Source organism: Xiphias gladius, chromosome 16 (assembly GCF_016859285.1).
Source record: "Xiphias gladius isolate SHS-SW01 ecotype Sanya breed wild chromosome 16, ASM1685928v1, whole genome shotgun sequence".
NCBI classification, from domain to species: domain Eukaryota; kingdom Metazoa; phylum Chordata; class Actinopteri; order Istiophoriformes; family Xiphiidae; genus Xiphias; species Xiphias gladius.
In genome coordinates, this window is record NC_053415.1 from 3,642,326 (window position 1) to 3,660,404 (window position 18,079).

General features: G+C 37.8%; 1 protein-coding gene across 1 annotated transcript in view; it reads right to left on the reverse strand.

The window, feature by feature from the left end:
* The window catches only part of LOC120801611 (inactive dipeptidyl peptidase 10-like), a 51,955-nt gene that overhangs the window by 26,539 nt on the left and 7,337 nt on the right, over positions 1-18,079 (reverse strand). The window contains exons 4-5 of the mRNA XM_040148763.1: positions 14,242-14,336; positions 13,877-13,951 (exon numbers count right to left, since the gene is read on the reverse strand). Of these exons, the coding sequence (XP_040004697.1) occupies positions 13,877-13,951; positions 14,242-14,336 (170 nt within the window). The remainder of the gene's footprint in view (positions 1-13,876; positions 13,952-14,241; positions 14,337-18,079) is intronic.

Here is an 18,079-nt window from a genome sequence, read left to right on the forward strand (position 1 = left end):
CACTTTGTTTTGATTTGTTTAAACTGTATAATTTCACACTGTGGTTAATCTTAGATGATTATTTTGCAATTACCTTTAAATAAGTGCATTTTAGTATCAAGTTTTAATATAATTTTCATTCTGCAGTTCCACATGTTTACACAACTCACTTGACCATTTTTGAGTTTCAACTAAGTTGTGCGATGAAATGTCTAGAGAATATCCACTCACAAAGCTTTTGTTTTAGAATTCAGTAAGATAATGGTTCAATACCTGAGTACCTCTGCATACTTATCAGCTGGAGCACTACAGTAAGCTCACCACAGAGCAATATGATAAATACTGTAGAGCCACTCCATTCCCCTCAGCGAAAGATCACTTATGCACAGAATGGAGTTTGCTCAGCTGATCTACTCACCAACCAGCCTTTGCTCCTAATTTGTACTATACTCTTCACTATACAAAGGAGAATTTTCCAGGAGGGAAAATGCACTTGTATTGTAACAAGACTACTCTTCTTCCTTCAAAAAAGATGTCAACATCATTCAGCAGACACCCCTCATAGGTGACACCTCTGTGATGACTCTTTGATAATGCTGTCAATGGGTGACACTTGAGAGGGGAGGATGTTTGGAGATGTGGAGAGAGTAAGAGACTTTTTTAAACAGCAGAGATGTATTCGATTCTGGCGTGTTGCGGTTTTCTCAGCAGACTGGGTTTACACAGCACTTGTTAATAACTCCTAATGTTTGTTTTATACAGCCTAGAATCACTTTCGTGGTGCTTGCTGTATAGTCACCACTGCAACTGAGAAACATTTAATTATTTAATTATTTATATTAATTATTGATACTTTTCTCACACCTGAGTCATCCTTATGCTGTTAACATTGACTATCTGGTTCTTGTAAATGACTGTTGAGAGAAATACAGAGAATCTGTGATTGTGATTTAAACACAAGCTTAAAGGTTTTGAATAGCTTAGAGGATGGACATGAGTAAAACAAATAAATAAACTGAATGTGTGGGAAAGGAAAATGGCATATAAATATACAGTGGGTTCCAAAATTCTGAGACTACTTTCCCATTCTGGTCAAGTCTAGTCTCAGACTTTTAGACCCCACTGTATGTTCTAAATATAGCTAGTTTTTGCAGACAGTGGAAGGGTGCCGTGACATTTGGAATAAGCTTGTTAAGTGCAGACAGTAGAGCTTCAAATTTTTTATCTGGAATACCAGTTACCATTCGAACATACAGTAGTAAAAAATTCAACATTTTATCTGAAATGATCTGACTGAAATTAAAATGTACAGTGTAAAATCATTCTGCAGAGATACATGTAATATCTTTGTGAACCTAAGGGTGTTATGTGTAATAATGAGTTGCAGAGAGGGTGCAGAGGAGCCCACACACACCCCTCCCAAATCTCAATGATGCAAAGTGCAGACCTGTGTGTCAAGCATCTAACTGGTTGATCCAACATCATTGGGGAGTTTTCTCCATCCATCCATCCATCCATTTTCTGCCACTTATCCAGAGTTGGATCACTGTGTCAGCAGGTTAAGCAAGGTTGCTCCCCAGCAATGTTTTCCAACTCCTCCCTGGGGACCCCGAGGCGATCCCAGGCCAGATGAGATTTATATATTCTCTCCAAAGCGTTGTAGGTCTACCACAGGGCCTCCTACCAGTTGGACATGCCCAGAAAACCTCAAATGGAAGTCGCCCAGGAAGCATCCTGGTCAGATGCCCAAACCACATCGACTGGCTCCTTTCGACTCGGAGGAGCAGTGGCTCCCCTAGTTCCCTCTGGATGTCCGAGCTCCTTACCCTATCAGTGTGGGTGAGCCCAGCCACCTTATGGAGGAAACTCATTTTGGCTGCTTGTATTCGTGATCTCATGACCATAGGTGAGGATCTCATCTCACACTCAGCTGCAAAGCATTCCATTGCATGCTGGAGGTCACGGGCTGTTGAAGTCAACAGAATCAGGTTGTCTGCAAAAAGCAGCAAGGCGATTCTGAGGTCCCCCAAAACACACACACTCCTCCCCCCGGCTGCGCCTTAAGATCCTGTCCATGAAAATAACAAACAGGATCAGTGACAAGGGACAACCCTGGAAAGGTGCTTGACTTCCTGCCCAGAATACAAACATAACGCTCACTCCGATCATATAACTTATACAAGTTTTTCTTCAAGTTTTTTCCATTTTTTTTTTTTGGGGGGCATGCATTAAACCTTTAATTAAACTCAAATTAAACTTAATATCGTTGCCCTCTTGCCATTTGTCCCTTCTGTTTATGTTGATAAATACTTTTTTTTTTCCACGTTTGTTTTTACAGATGTAGTGGTTTGACTACACTGTCACTAAGATGAAACTGACTTCTGATTTCTACTGATTTCTTTCACTTTTTCTTTAAATTGGGGTTCGCTAAGCATAACACTGCTTCCTATTGTAAGCTTACGTGATATCCCCAACCCATACAAGCCAACCCAATGAAAAATCACAAATGACTACCATGTAAGAACTAGTCTGTAGGATGTGTTGTCTGACCACATTTGAAGGCACAATTGTTTTATAAGTGGCTTTCTGCTGGATTCATTCCATTGCCTCCTCAATCCCTCTCCAAGCAACCCAGTCTCCTAGAAATTACATTTCTATACATATAAACTAAACTAAAACAGCAAATATTTTTTGTTGCACTACATTTATTAACAGCACTGGAGTCGCTATCCACCCAATGGTAGCCTTATAAAGCACATGACTGCCACACCATATACCAGGGCTCGCATCCACGGTCCCACCTGTGGCTATGCTTAGCCAACAAAAACACTTTGATTAATGTTAGGCAACAATCTCATTTTTGGTTAAAAGTAAATAAACATATGCAAGATCAGATAGTTTGGTGGAACAAAAATACATTATCTGTGAACATTTTAGTAATATGTTCAGTGTCAACATATTTGTGACTTGCCAAATACATTAATTAACAAAAAATCCTCATTATGTTAATAGAAAACATAATCTGGTCACAATTACGATTCCTACAAAAGGTATGATGTATGATGCAGTTTAGTTGTATAGAAACATCATTTTCAGGAAACAGGGTTGTGTTCTAAGAGATCTGTGTCATTTGCTTGTCTTTATAATGGTGGTACTAATTGTACACATGGCACTTTTGGACATTCTCTACTTAAAGGCATTTGTAGTGCTGTGATCTTCACATGCAGCCTGCTTTCTTATCTTTGTTCATGAGGTCAAGCATGAAATGGCTGTTAATGTTAAATTTACATTTTAGAAAGTTACAGAAGAAATAGGCAGATATAGTCCCCCAAATGCCAACATTAGAAAGGTGTTGGGAGAGGGGGTTACAGACACTGGTTACTGATCTGACGAGCTCTTCCTCCAAAAACATACTGAGCCCGTAAGGAAGCACAAAGCGAGTAAGCCATGTTTAAGGGATAATCATGACACAAAACCATCTGAAATGTAATGTGAGGAAGCATCTTCGATTCAGTTCAATAGATGCAAAAATCGGGGTAAATGGTAAGGCTGTTTGCTGTCTTTTAAAAAGCCACCTGTCTTATAGTAACATTATCTTGACAACAAGTTTGAAGTTTCCTGTTAGTGAGTCGTTAGTAAAGCAGTGAATGAACGTAACATCAATTTTACAAGGTAATTTAGGTTTAAGCAAAAGATGTCGCATTCCAATTAATTTTAACATATTATGTTTTAGTTTTCGTTCACCCAAACCTTTTTCTTTTTCATCTTTTTTTTGGAAAAAGCAACAGCCCTTTTTAGGCAGAAGATAATGCTTCTACTGTGATATCAGAATTTCAAGAGTATTAATCCAAAATTCTTTGATACATTTCAAAGTGATGGTTTAAAAAAAATAAAAGCTAGAGTCCTAACACATTCTTTAAGAGACAACAATAGTCAGAGGAGCTCGTTTTTTTTTTACATAAAGGGTTAATCACAGAGTGTCGCAAAGACTAACAAACACTGTGGCAGATCTAGATCGGTCTGTAAGTAGTTTGGAGATATATTGAGACATTTTTAATTGACCATAAAATGATTTGAAAGTAAGAAGTCTGACAAAGAGGAATGTGGCTCATTAAATTCCTTTTTGTTTACTCACAGAAATCAACTCTCCTGAATGCTTCTGCAACTGATGATTGGGTTAATTGGGGCTTTTTGCTTATTTTCACACTACATCTTCATTAACATGCATTTCATAATTAGTCAAATGGGTTCTCTGTATAGCTGAGTATATATAATCAGCACCTTGATAATTATCTAAGTTTAGTAAGTGTATGGAAAGATGTATGGAAAACTTTTACACTGCAGTAAGCATAGAGCAAGCATGATTATGATAAATTCATAAGACAACTGGAGACAGTGGTGCAAGGGCAGGCCATTACTCTCCATAGATTGTCTGTCACTTTGATGATGAACACATCTGCTCCGTCCATCTCAGGAGGAGATGGCACCTTTAAAACTCAGCTGTCTCGATCCTATCAAGCACACAGACCTCATTATCAAACTTGAGATGTTCATGTGGCCATCACATTATAGAGTGGAACAGGGAGGAAGAGACGTAATGTGATTTGCACCGTTATTGGACACAAGGACTGCAGTGGGCTTCTGGTGTGATAAATGAACAGTGTTGCATTTCCTGTTATCACTATTTGCATGAAACATAAAAGTTTACGCAGTTTTTTCAACATAAAAAAGTCACAGCTGCCAAAGTCTTTTAAGAAAACAGATGGGATTGTGAAGAAAAGGGCTACAGGTGTGCAGGTACACTTTTGATCCAACACTGAACCCTATGCTATGTTCTCTTTCCTCCCTCCCGGTATGGTCCGGTATGCCTGCCGGCGTAGGGTCACTATTTCAGGAGACGCTCCTATGGGTCATATCAGAGGTTAGGGACAAACGACCTACTTGTTGGTATGTTTTGGCTCATTATCCTGTTGGAGGAGCCACGACCTGTAACTGAGGCAGAGCACTCTGACACTGAGCTTGATGTTTCGCTTCAGAATGCCTTGATAATCTTCAGATTTTATTGTGCACTGCACAGATTCAAGACACCCTGTGCCAGACGCAGCAAAGCAAGCCCATAACATACTGTAACTGAGCCTCCTCCATGTTTCACAGTGGGGATGGTGTTCTTGTCTTGGAGGCTTCATTTTTTCTTTCTGAGAACATAGAGCTGATGTGACTTACTGAAAAGCTCTAATTCTGTTTCATCTGTCCAAAGGACATTTTCCCAGAAGTATTCTGGCTTCTCAACATGCATTTTAGTATACTCCATTTTGGCTTTTACATTTCTCTGTCTAAAGTGGGATCTTCTTGGGTCTTCCATGGAGCCCACTTTCATTCACAAAGTGATGTATGGTGTGACTGGACACTTTTACCTTGATCTCTGAGGTCAGCTTGTGTCTGTTTTGAATTTTGTCTTGGTTATTTTTCAACCACTCAAACTATGATCAGTCTGGGGTCAGTTTTCCTCCTATGGCCAAATCCAGGGAGGTTGGCTACAGTCCCATGGAGCTTAAATGCAAGAATATTAGCAACTGCGGGCACAGGAACATCAAACTGCTTGGAGATGGTCTTGTACCCATTACCTTGACTGTGCCTGCCAATTATATTCTTCCTTATCTCTTCAGAAAACTTTCCTCTTTTCATTCTCTTGTCCATGTTCAGTGTATTGCACACAATGATAGCAAACAGCACAAGTACTTTTGTCCATTTAAATAGGCTGGATGAATGAACATAAGATTAAAGACATCTGTGATACTAATTGAAGACGATAAACTGTTTGAAATATCACTACAGTCCACTATCTATCACCATTTCTAAGGGGTTATAATTCAGTCCGGTCTTTTAACAAGATCTGTGTATGATAAACAAGATTTCAGCTATTTTCACAGCTTCTTGTTTTCATTCTATTGCAAAAAAAGGTGCGCAGGTATGCATGATAAAAGAGCTTTTAATTTCAATAATTTTCAGGAAGGATAGAGCATTGTGTCAATTAGGTGTAAGTGTACCAACATTTTTGGCCATGCCTGTATAAACGTTGTTTATTCTTTTCCTCTATAAAAACATGTGTGGGGAACCAAATTCATTTGATTTGAAATGTTCCAGTAATATGTTGATTCTCAGCAGGATGAGTTAGACACAAGTATTACAAAGATTTGAGAATTCTCAGTGTATTTCAGTTTGTGTTAGGTGATGTGATGACAGACCCAAGAGTCCATTTTGTTGTTCACATTTCTGCCCCATCGAGCCAGAAAACATTACAGTAGATGAGGTTTAATTTGGCTGCACTACACCGATGCAGAAAACAAGGGTTTGAAATCAAATTTTGGTGCAATGACTAATAATTAAGTCATAAACATGCAAAGCAGCCCTTGATAAGCATTTGACAAAGATTCCCCAAATAGAACTATGTAAATGTTGCATTCAAAGTCAACTTACGGGTCAATTTTAGACATTTTCATGCTGAAAAACAGTATAAGTGGAATTTAGCTGTTTCTTTGTAATCGCAACAACTGGAGCGCTTTTTGATCTTTTAAAGTGCCTCTCCCCCTTACAGATGGTAGTTAACAAATGCCCTCTATGGTGCAATGTTAATGAGTTTTCCAGGATTGTGTGCACAGCCTGTTTCTATCTTTAGATCCGCACCTTAGAGGACACACTCCCTTATCTTGGCTGCATGGCTGGATCACATATCGATGAGATTAACACAAAGGACAGAAAGAGTTACTCATAGGCTTGATGTAGGATCTGAAAATAATGATTATTTTGTATAATTTGTTGGACTACAGCTGCAGTGCTGGAATAAGCAATCGGAACATAATCATTTAATTGTACCTTTTTCATAGGTAGTCACAGATTTTTCAGTAGCTATGAGCCTTGAAAGTCACAAGACAACAAGATGTATCTCTCTTATTGCAAGGTTTTCTATGTGGCCTTGTTTTTATTTCAATGAATGTCATTGAGAATGTGTCTTTGCTTCACTAAATTATTCAAACTCTGTATGAAGTACGTCGATGGAGTTGTAACACTTCACAATAAACTGCACAAATATGTGGGTAGTTAGTAAGGAACGAGTGAGGAACAAATCAAGTACAAATCAGGAATGACCTGATAATTAATGAATCGTTAAGGAGTACTTCCTGAATAACTCTGAATCAAGGCCTATATAGTAAATAATGATGAGTTACTAGAGAACAGACTGGGAGATACTGTAGTAATCAATTATTAGGTATTGATTAGTTCATACAAATCTGGAAATCAGAATAAAAACCATTTTCTTCATAAGTTATTCCTTATTAGCTCTGAACTAGCCACTGAGTGGCCCAAAGTAGTAACGACTCATTCATTGCTAATTACTTAACCATTAGTTGCGCTTTTTGTGCACTGCCCAAGTAATCACCCCAAGTAATTCTAGTAACTCATCATTATCTATAGTTCTCAGTTCACCTTCTCAGTAACACCTGATTGATTATCAGATGATTCCTGATTTGTTCGACATGTCCTCATAAGTAAGTACTGACATTTTTGTGTCCTGTAATCTAAAGTCGTCAATGGAATAAATCAACTCAAGTATAGACAAAGGTCTGACCTTTGAACAGTACACGTAAAATGTGTGTTCTGATTAGAAAATGTGGGTTTTCCAGGCCTAAATCAAGTCACTAAATATTCTGTTTCTTATTTATAAAAAGTAGCTTCATAACCAACTGGAGCAACCAAGGGTTAAACCAGGCTGAAGCACACTAGAGCTAAGCTCTTACACCATACCATTTGGATGTCAGGAGGTGGAGCTCAGCTAAATTGCTCGGTCATCACAGAGCAGCAGGCTGGATATGTGTGTTCTCAAATTGAAAGAGGCACTATGGGCAATTTATACACGAGACACAACAGTAGTAAGTTAATTAATTATTAAAATCTTCTGATATTGCATTATGATCATGATAAAAATAATGTAACCTGTAGGAGCATACAAACGGCAGCTGTACTGGATCATCTGGATTTGTCATCGTGGTAACAATAATAAACGTGTGGTTAAGGCTGTGGAACATCATTAATAAAAGAAACAATGCTGACTATTGGTTTCACATGGCGAACAAACAGCGGTCTCCTGTATGAAGGTCCTCCTTCTACTATACTTTGTCAGTTTTTATACTATGTCACCTGACTTCCTCCTTTACCTCTAATTACTACGGCCACTAGAGGTCGCCTAACAATAAACGTAACTATGGTTTGTAAAAAGCTGCTTACACAGACCTATGGGCTTGTTATTTAAAGGACAGTCTCATTTTTCCTGGCATGACATGTGTACTATTACAGGGAGTTTTGAGTTTGGCTGCTTACATGCAATAATATTTGCAGTAGTAGCATTAGTGCAAACATGGAACTTGTCTAATCAGTTAACTAAAGGAAAAATAAGGCAACAGGTAGTAGGCCTAAGAATTAAAATGCAATGTACTAAGCCTATAGGTTACTGTAGATACTGTAGTTGTAGTCTGTAGTCAGGCCAAAGATGTCTATTTTCACACATAAACAGGTATTTCAGTGTGTTGTGAACCATAAATTCAATGGAAAATAAATAAACAAATAGATAAATAGATAAATAAAATGAAATCAAAATGAAAATCTTGTCCATAGTGGTATCTGACCATTTAGATACATTATTTCTAAGATGTCTGTTTATGAAGTTTAACGATGCAATGGAGGTGAATGGAATTTAGTTTGAGGTAGAAAATTATAGAAATGACATTAAGAAAATTCAACAGCAACATCTTTTTCCAGAAAAAGTGCCATTGTTGCTCAGCACAATCCACATCTACAGATGTCTACAGTTTTCATTGGAACTACAAAGGCTTCCCCTCCTCATAAATCCCAATTTAACTATTTGAATAACCCAAACCAATTAGTTTTAAAGCAGGTAAATTGTAAGCATTAAATCCCTGCACATCCATCCATGGTCTTAAATTAGACTCCGAGGCAATCAAGTTATTGTGAAACACAGATGCACCTGGTACAGTAGTGCAGAAGCAAAAAGCCCAATGTAAACTGATCACTGAAAAAAAAAATCATAGATATCATTTTATGCTAATACTCAATACTTTATGAAACACATTAACAAATGTTTATTAACTGTTGCAATATTCTTTAGCTATGATAGCACTGTGGCTCTAAGGATGGAAATGTCAGTCTGTCGGTTGGGGACTTAATGCTTTATTATAAGCTATAGTCGTAGCATTAATACTAGTTTGTATTGTACATTTTAAATTTTGTAATTGAAATTGGCTCCAATAAAAATGCCTAGTCATATGTGATTCGTTACACTCATCTGGTAACTGATTTTAATGTTGTGGCTGAATGGTGCCTATAGAGAGACATTCGAAGAGGAAAACTATTCTATTAGCAGAATCTGCTCACGACAATGGGAAAGCTGAAAAGTCAAGTGATGTGGATTGGCAGTTGGACATCAGTCTATACAGTACATTTCCCTCAACAATTCCCTCAAACATTCCTCCATTCCATCCTCAGCACTCTGTAAACACCATGTGTGAAGCACACCTTGAGTGGGTGGGCAACCACTCCAGGTGTTATGTTTTTAGACATACTAGGACTGTTTTGGCGGCTCAGAGTACCGATCAACATCTCGGACAGCATTAACAGGAGCATAGCAAGCTTGTTATTAAGAGTAAATCTGAATCATCAATGATCTGAGAAGCACACTGTATGTCACTGATCTGGGGATGTGGAAATCTACCCAGAAATTGACCATTCACTAAGGCATGGCTGACCGGTCAAGTATTCCATTTCTCTAACACATTATGTACTTTTGCCATGTTAATACTATTAGATTATCCATGGCAAAAAGCTCTATTACTTGTGCCAAGGGGCTGGGGGGTAAGGATATCAATACAATCTCTGTGTGTAAAGCATGTTATGCAGTTAAGTATAATTACCTCCACCAAGGAAGTTATGTTTTCACCTGTGTCTGTTTGTTTGTTTGTTTGTTTGTTTGTTTGTCGGCAGGATTACACAAAAAGTAGTAAACCGATTTGCACCAAACTTGGTGTAGGGTTGGGGCATGGGCAAGGGGTATGGGCAGATACAAAGGGGCGGATCCAGGAATCTTTGTTTATCGCTTTCCTTAACAGTGCTAGAAAGGGCATTTTTTTGACAGTATTTGGCCTTGGTAGACGTTTGCACTCTATTGAGTACCATTTTAGTTGCTAATACATTATCACAATGTTCACCTAAGTCAGTCTGGCGTCAGCCTGCTTCTGGACAAAGGTCTTAATCTGGAGGTGAAAAGTGATGTTGCTGTCAGTATTAGGGACAACAACATGCCACAACCTGAGGGACAGTGAATGACCTAGACACACACACACACACACACACACACACACACACACACACACACACACACACACACACACACACACACACACACAAATGCATATAATATACAGTAAATATATAATTAATACATATATGTATATTGATCTTATTGTTGTTTTATTGTTCTTGTTTATGTTATTGTTTACTTGGCTAAATTATATTTCAGTGCTTTGGCAACATTGGTTTTTGCAACCTTCATGCAAATAAAGCACCTTTGCATTTTAATTTGACAAAGTGGATCACAATGTCATTGTGTGCTTTGGGATAAGATATTTAATCAGACCCACCAATAAATGGGATAACATCAGCATACAAGAAATAATATCATTTTTTCAAAATGGGAGTGTGTAGAAATTGGTCTTTCCATTTAATTTGTGAAGTTTATTTATTTTGTGAATATTGTCTCAAAAGTTTGAGCATTTGTAATTGACTGTAATCGATGGGCCACACAGGCAAGAGTATCTGCAATTTTTACTGCAAAGCACACTGTACTCTTCTGTCTTGCCTCTGACCAGCATTCAACTGTAGCAGCCATTGAGGAGCATATTAAGTGTAAATAAAGATCACGACAGAAAAATGAAGTCTACAGAACCGTACTTTTGGTCAGCCAGGGTAGTGTTCGCAAGTAAATTAAATCAATTTAATTTAATCATAAAAGTTATGATTCTTTATCAGGTCACTGATATCAAAATCATCAACTCCTAGAATGAAGAACTTTGTGTCTTCTTTTGTTTGACAAAATTATATAAAAGGGAGAGAAAAAACATAACTGTCATAATGTGGTTGTTGTGTTGGATTGCATTGAACAGGTGTTATTGTGTTCATTGGTTGTGTCATCTGCAATTGTGCTAACTTCTATTCACTGAACCTGAAAAAAAAACCTTTTCCCTTACCGTGAATCATTCAGTACTCTCCAAGGACTCATACACACTCATACAAAATTATTAGCAAGTATTTTCCCTTATTAGCAGCTTATTGCATTTATGAGAAAAAAACTGTTTCAGTTTTACCAGAGATTTTACACATAGTTTTGGTAATTAAGCATAAGTTTGTGCTCATGTGAACACTCTTTTCAAGCACAGCTTCTGAAATCAGAAGGGAAGCACACTGCTTCCCTGGCTTTGCTTTTGAATCTGCTACAGTGCCCTTCATTGAATACATCGAGTGGAACACGTGTGTGTTTTCATTTGAGTAGCTTGAATTGAAAGCAAACCAAAGAAAACACAGTTTTGAACAGCTTTCCATAAAATTCAATAATAATATGCTGTGCTCTATAGCTCCTTCTAACATTCTTTTAAAGCACTGTATGATGCCTCAATGGGTGCAATAGTTTCCAAATTATCTTGTTGTGAAAACAGTTTGCAGATGGCCTGTCAAATTTCATATACCTTTTTTAAATTTTTTTAAAAATAGGTCAAGAGATTTTCGTGTTGTATGGTTTCTTTCACCAAATTTTCCATAATTTGCATAATCCATAATACACCTGGTCACCAAACCTGGGCAGTAGCCGATTTGATCCGGAGGAGAGTTGTGAAAGACAGTCAGCTGACTCATGTTGACCCATTCAGAGAGAATCCAGACACAGCTTTGACCCAGGTCACTGTTACTGGGGTATTAGAAATCTGTTAACCCCTTAAGCCCTAGGCTATTTTTTGAATTTCCGCCTGTAAAAATCATACCTGAATGCAATCAGTAATAGCTCCAAAACTGTGAGGCTCCATGGATAAAGAACACTTGGCTGAATTTTGGAATACAATAAGTCTCCCTTTCCCTATCACCACGCCAAGGTGAAATTTGAAAGACACCAGCAAAAATGAACATTTTTACTTCTGACTAAACAAACTTCTAAATGAGAGAGTGAATAACAGCCTCATGACAATGAGTCAGTTGACACTGATGGTATTGAACCTGTTCTAAAAATTCTGAACTAAAATTCCGTTTAGTCAGAGTAGTACTAGGCGGCCTCTCCATTTTAGCCATTTGAAGAGCCACATGTGCCAAAGAGTTTTTCCTACTCCTGACAGGTAATCTAATTGTAAAACATCTTGTTTACTGATGGCTCTCTGCACACAATACACGAATCAGACACTTAACTTTTACCTCCAAATGGAGTATTTTGTATTGCACAACGGCCACAGAAACAGGCAGCCTGGCCACTACAACAGAATCTTAAGGCTTGAGGTAAACAAGCAGAACAAACTTCCATGTCCCGCATGCTGGTAAATCAACGGTGATTGGAGCACCAGGGTCACGTGATGACTCATTAGAAACTTCTTGCTGTGGGCTTTCACAAGGTTTGAAGGTAAACTGGGTAAGTGCTCCAGAATAACCAACATGGGGCACAAAACTCTATGTGTTCTTCATTAAGGTTTTCACCCTCAAGTCACAAATCAGTGTCCTGTCAGTAATGGATGCATAGGAAAGTCTATCTAAGAGCAGATATACTATAAAGGACTGTAAGGCACTTTTGTCAAGCACTTTTCTTCATGTAAACATCCGTTTTACCACAGCCACACTGTTGCACAGGATGACATGTTGCTTCATTACCATAAACACACACACTGTAGTTTATTTTTAATCAGCCTGACAAACATTGTCCTTCTGCCGTAAAGGCTTGTTAGAGCACCGTTAATATTAATATGGGGCTGAAAATAGTCCCCAACAGAAGCACTGTTTACTCCTTTTTGCTGTTTTAGGAAATGATTGAGCTTTTTTTAAAATGAAATTTACAGAAATTGTTTCCAGCTGGGCTTCATGAGGCGTATATAGGTAGGAAATCTGGTTGCTTTTATTTAACAGTTCATTGAATTTAAAAAATTGAGTCATTGAGTCATAGTAAGACTGGGGGCCCTGAGCAATCATTAAAGATATGATTCATGTGTTCACAGGTCAAAGTGTAAAAAAATACCACACAGGATGTCATAGTGACACATGTCACATACAATATGTGGTGAGGATTGTTGCTTTTGCTAACATGGAGGTACATTTGATCTCCGATATGAACCACTGACAGATCAAAAACACTTTCTGTGTGTATTGCCCTTCAGGATAACCAACTGGCTAAACCCATGATAGAATTTCTAAAAATAAATGGACTTAATTCATACACAAACAGCTACTTCTGCACCTCCAGTACTGTGAGGGTCTGATGCAATACAGATACTATCAAAAGTAAAAACACCTTCATTCACTGAAACAGGGAGACTGAAACTTGCAGTATTCCTTGGAAAAACAGTGGTCAAAGCACTTAATAATAGTTGCAAAGCCTCATAGTTTCAAAGTTTAATAGCATACAGGGTTGCTGTAGTATGTGTGTGTTTTATTCTCACTAATAAAAAATGTCAGTTTCTCACTGACTCAGAACTGAAAGATATTTCCATCTCGGTCACATCTGCATTTTAGTTGATGAACTGTAAACCTCCGGTATTAGAAGCCCCAAGCCAAAAACCAGTATGCAGTCAGAATAAGTTCTCACCTGCTTGACATCATATCCTAGAAGAACAAAGTTCAGATCTGGAGAAACTGCAAACTTTGAGGCCTTAAAAGTCGCCTGTTGGAAGAACAAGAAGTGGATGAGCAAACCTTTTCATCAGCTTTCTGAAACTAAGAATAAATCACAGATACACACACATACACAAACCCTCTATGTCTTGATGCAACACCAAACACATTCTGACAACCTGAGATCAGCATGAAATGTTACCGTGAAACTTGATAATGTCAGCTTATCCTTAAAGGATTATTATAATAATATATTTTACTTACAATAAAAAACATGAGAAAGTTTTTATGCAGTATTTTAAAATTGTTTTAATTACTTCAGTCCATTGGCCAACTTACAAATGTTGTGTTTTTCAGCAGGAGTTCCGTTTCATTGCTGTGTGTAGAGATTTTCAAAATTTCTCCATTCCAGCTCCGAAAGATTATTTCTTCCCCTAGGACAGAAACATGCATAATCAAAGTACTGTATTTGTATAAAAACTATGTATTTAAAGAGGTTAGTTAATTAAATTATCTAACTTTGTGACAGATATAATTAAGTTTGCTGGAAAATTGGGATTTGTTTGATTTATCTTGACAAGAGAGGTCAAAGTCTCTATACATGATAAGCAGTCTGGACTGCTCTTGACCTTAAGTTGTGTACAGCAGTGTTGCCACGGGAACTTCAGCTAGACGGATTTGTGGTTATGTGGTGTTCGAAGTTTGCACTATTTACGATGCCGCTTTAATTTGCAGAAATGCCCCATTCAAATAAACTGTGTCTAAGGTATGGATAAGGTCAGGCAACTGAAACACTTGGTTAAGTTTAGCTGAAGAGCATGATTCAGTAATAGCTTTTTAAAAAAGCAAGAATTGACAATCTGTGATGGGTCACCAACATGAAAGTCAGTGCACTACAAAGCCTCCACTAAACCTACATCAACAAACGTACTGTCCACAAAGCTCTGTATAAAGGAAAACACTAATTCCTTCACTGGCACTGAAAGTTTCAATGGAAACTGTGTGCTCCACAACTGACTACTATGAACATTATTCCTAGGGATATTGGGTATCATTGGTTCCTCCACAAGAAAGCAATTGCTCAAGCTGATCATACGTAGACAGCATAAGTCAAAGATTCTTGGGAGGGGTAAAATGGCTCCAACATTAAGCCGCCCCAGAGGAGACAAAATGATAAGAGAGAAAAAAACAACAGCAAAGACTCATTTAGGAGGACCTGTCTAAGAAAACTTGGCACAGTGAGATAAAACTTTAACTTCTAACAATGGAAACAGTGACAGGAGTGCCTGCATAGACTCTAGTCTAATCCCAAACCAACCCAGAGTCCAGGGAGGCCTGAAATCCATTAACGCTTTTTGACGGGTCTAAATCATTTTGAGGTCCACAGCTCATGTAAATGTCAATGAATAAGCTCTAAGGCATCAATCTCAGGGTAGAGGGCTATAGACTAGCAAACACTCAAAAAACTCAAAAGTATTATGACAGGAAAATAAATATGAAAGACAGATGGATTACTTGTATTCAACAGGCAAGGAAATCCTCCAAAGGATTTTGTCATTTAGAAACCTTTACCCACAGTAAAACAAACCACAGTCTTTTTTGCATATTTTATATTCTGTACGTTATTGAATCGATGGTTATATAAAGCATTTTACAACAAAAGTAATTGGAATATTGCGCTACTGTCCTCCTGAGTTGACAACAGTTCCATCAGAAAATGCTCTGAGGAGAAAGGTGACATGTAATCTTAGCTGTGATTAAAATTGTCTGAGCTATTCAATGATTTGCCAAGGTTTTGTTGGCGGCAATAATTAAAAAGAAATCCCCTGGTGCACCACTGTTACCCAAATGATAAATTACACATCTCTAGCCCTTGAACTTAATATTGTGGTTTGAAGTAAATAGCCAAGTTTGACAGCATAGTATCAATAAAATCACATGACATATATTTCATTCTTTACTGACATTATTGATTCAGGATGCACAGTGAGAGGAATTTTGAGAGTAAGTCAGTAAATAAGTGGCCATTTTATCTTAATTCCAGAGTTTGCATGAAGATTAGTTTATTTGTCACAAGGAAGACTCTCTAATGTATTCTGTTGCGCCATCATTGGGTTTGTCTCAGTTTGAGTTTGGTGAGAACAAATCTTACAGGGAAAGCCCGTTACAAACATGTACAGCATGTACATATTACAAACCTATTAAATTATGAATAATATATACTGTGACAGTTACTGCCAGGAATTCAGGAGAAAGGACCCAATTCAGATGCTGGAGGCAGAGTTAATGAAGTTAAGTAATTTATTACACAAAGTGAAACCAAGTCTTACTAGATAGTGAGGCAGGCAAGGGTCAAAACCAGCAAAGGCAGTCAAAACGGGCAAACAGGTTCAATAATTCTCAGGCAAGAATCCAAAGTCAAAATATCAGTAAAAAAGGTCAAAAGACACAGTAGGGAGGCCGAAACAAAGCACTTATTCATAAAGCAACAAACATAACTTTCTGATAACTGAAAGATGGAAACACAAGGCTATTTAAACACAAAAAGTATTTGGCTAAGGATAAAAAGATGTGACAGAAAACACAAAGACAGGAAATAAAACAACAATTAACTCATAGTTCAGTGATTACAAATTAAAACTGGAAATACCACAGAAAGTACAGATGGATGTCACACACAGGGGCAGATGGTGACACATGTTAGCAAAGTTATCACTAATGTTTTCAAAGATGCCTATTTACAAAAAGAAGAGATACGGACAAACACTAACATTTATTTGGAGTTGTGTTTTGGACCACTTAACGTACAATAGGTCTACATACATGTAAGTCCAATATTCACTCTCCTTTTAGGAGTGAAATATCTGGCTCTTTACTTCTAAATGCTCAATTATATTCACCAGCTGATCACTAACTGTGTCTGTCTGCCATTTGGTGCTGAGCAGGTAGTGGACAGTGGGTTTATTAGAACTTTTTCCCAGAAACAGCTGCCTGGTGCTGCTGGAACAAGGCCGATGAGAGTCTGCAGGACAGATAACCAAAACAATAATCCAAAAGAGACTAAAAGACTCAGTGGAGCTGAGGTGAACTGCAGAGATGGGGTTTATCACTCCAGGTGACATATTTGAAAAAAACACATAATCCTTTGATCGATTTTTAATATAAACAACACTGATTAGCAAAGCTGTTCAGTGTGGATGTTCTCCTCTCACCCAATATGTTCCTACAACTACAACCGAAATACACTGTATTAATAGTACTGCCACTCATATAACTCTCTGCAATAGATAACCCCTGGAAAAATATATGGTAGCTGGTGGCATGTTTCAAAAACTATTGAGGTTCGGAGGCCAAAATCTCAGTACCTGGCCAAGTACTACCGAGTTATTTGTACTGAACAATAGCCCTGTCAACTTCCTGCAGATACAATATCATCAGTTTTGTTCTTTAGAGCAATAAAAGTTTGACTTGTTGCACCTTTGAGATCCAAACAGACCTAATATTGATCCATAGTATTGAGCAGAGGCTCAAAGGGCAACCAGACTCTTGAGGACCCAACTTTATCATGTGTTTCAAGAACATGGCGAGACAACTGAAAACACACCCTAATTGTCTGACTCTCACTGGTAAACTTTTGAAAACTGAAACTACTAAAATTATTGGTGTTGTAATGGGAAGTCAAGTTTAAAAAAAAAAAAAAAAAGCTTTGTGTCTGGATTTTCTATGTTCCATTTTCAACTTTTATTCTATATTTTTCTTCTTCCTATATTCCTTGTACTTCCTATATATATTATCATATGATATAATAATAATAATAATTATTATAGGCAGATAGGTGACGAAGGGAAATCCAACATAAAGTGTCTTAGTAAGGCGTTCGGACACCATGTGCCACTACAACAGCTTCGCTGCTCCTTGGCAATGATTCTACAAGTCTCTGGAACTCTACTGGAGGGATGGACACCATTCTTTCGAAAGATATTCCCTGATTTGGGGCTGTGATGATGGTGGTGGACAGTGCTGTCTAAAACTTTGGACCAAATCTCCCATAGGTGTTCACAGCTGGGTTGAGATCTGTTGACTGTGAAGGCATTAGCAAATGATTCACATGATTTTCATACTTACCAAACCGTTCAGTTACCCCTTGTGCCCTATGGATGGGGGCATTGTCATCCTG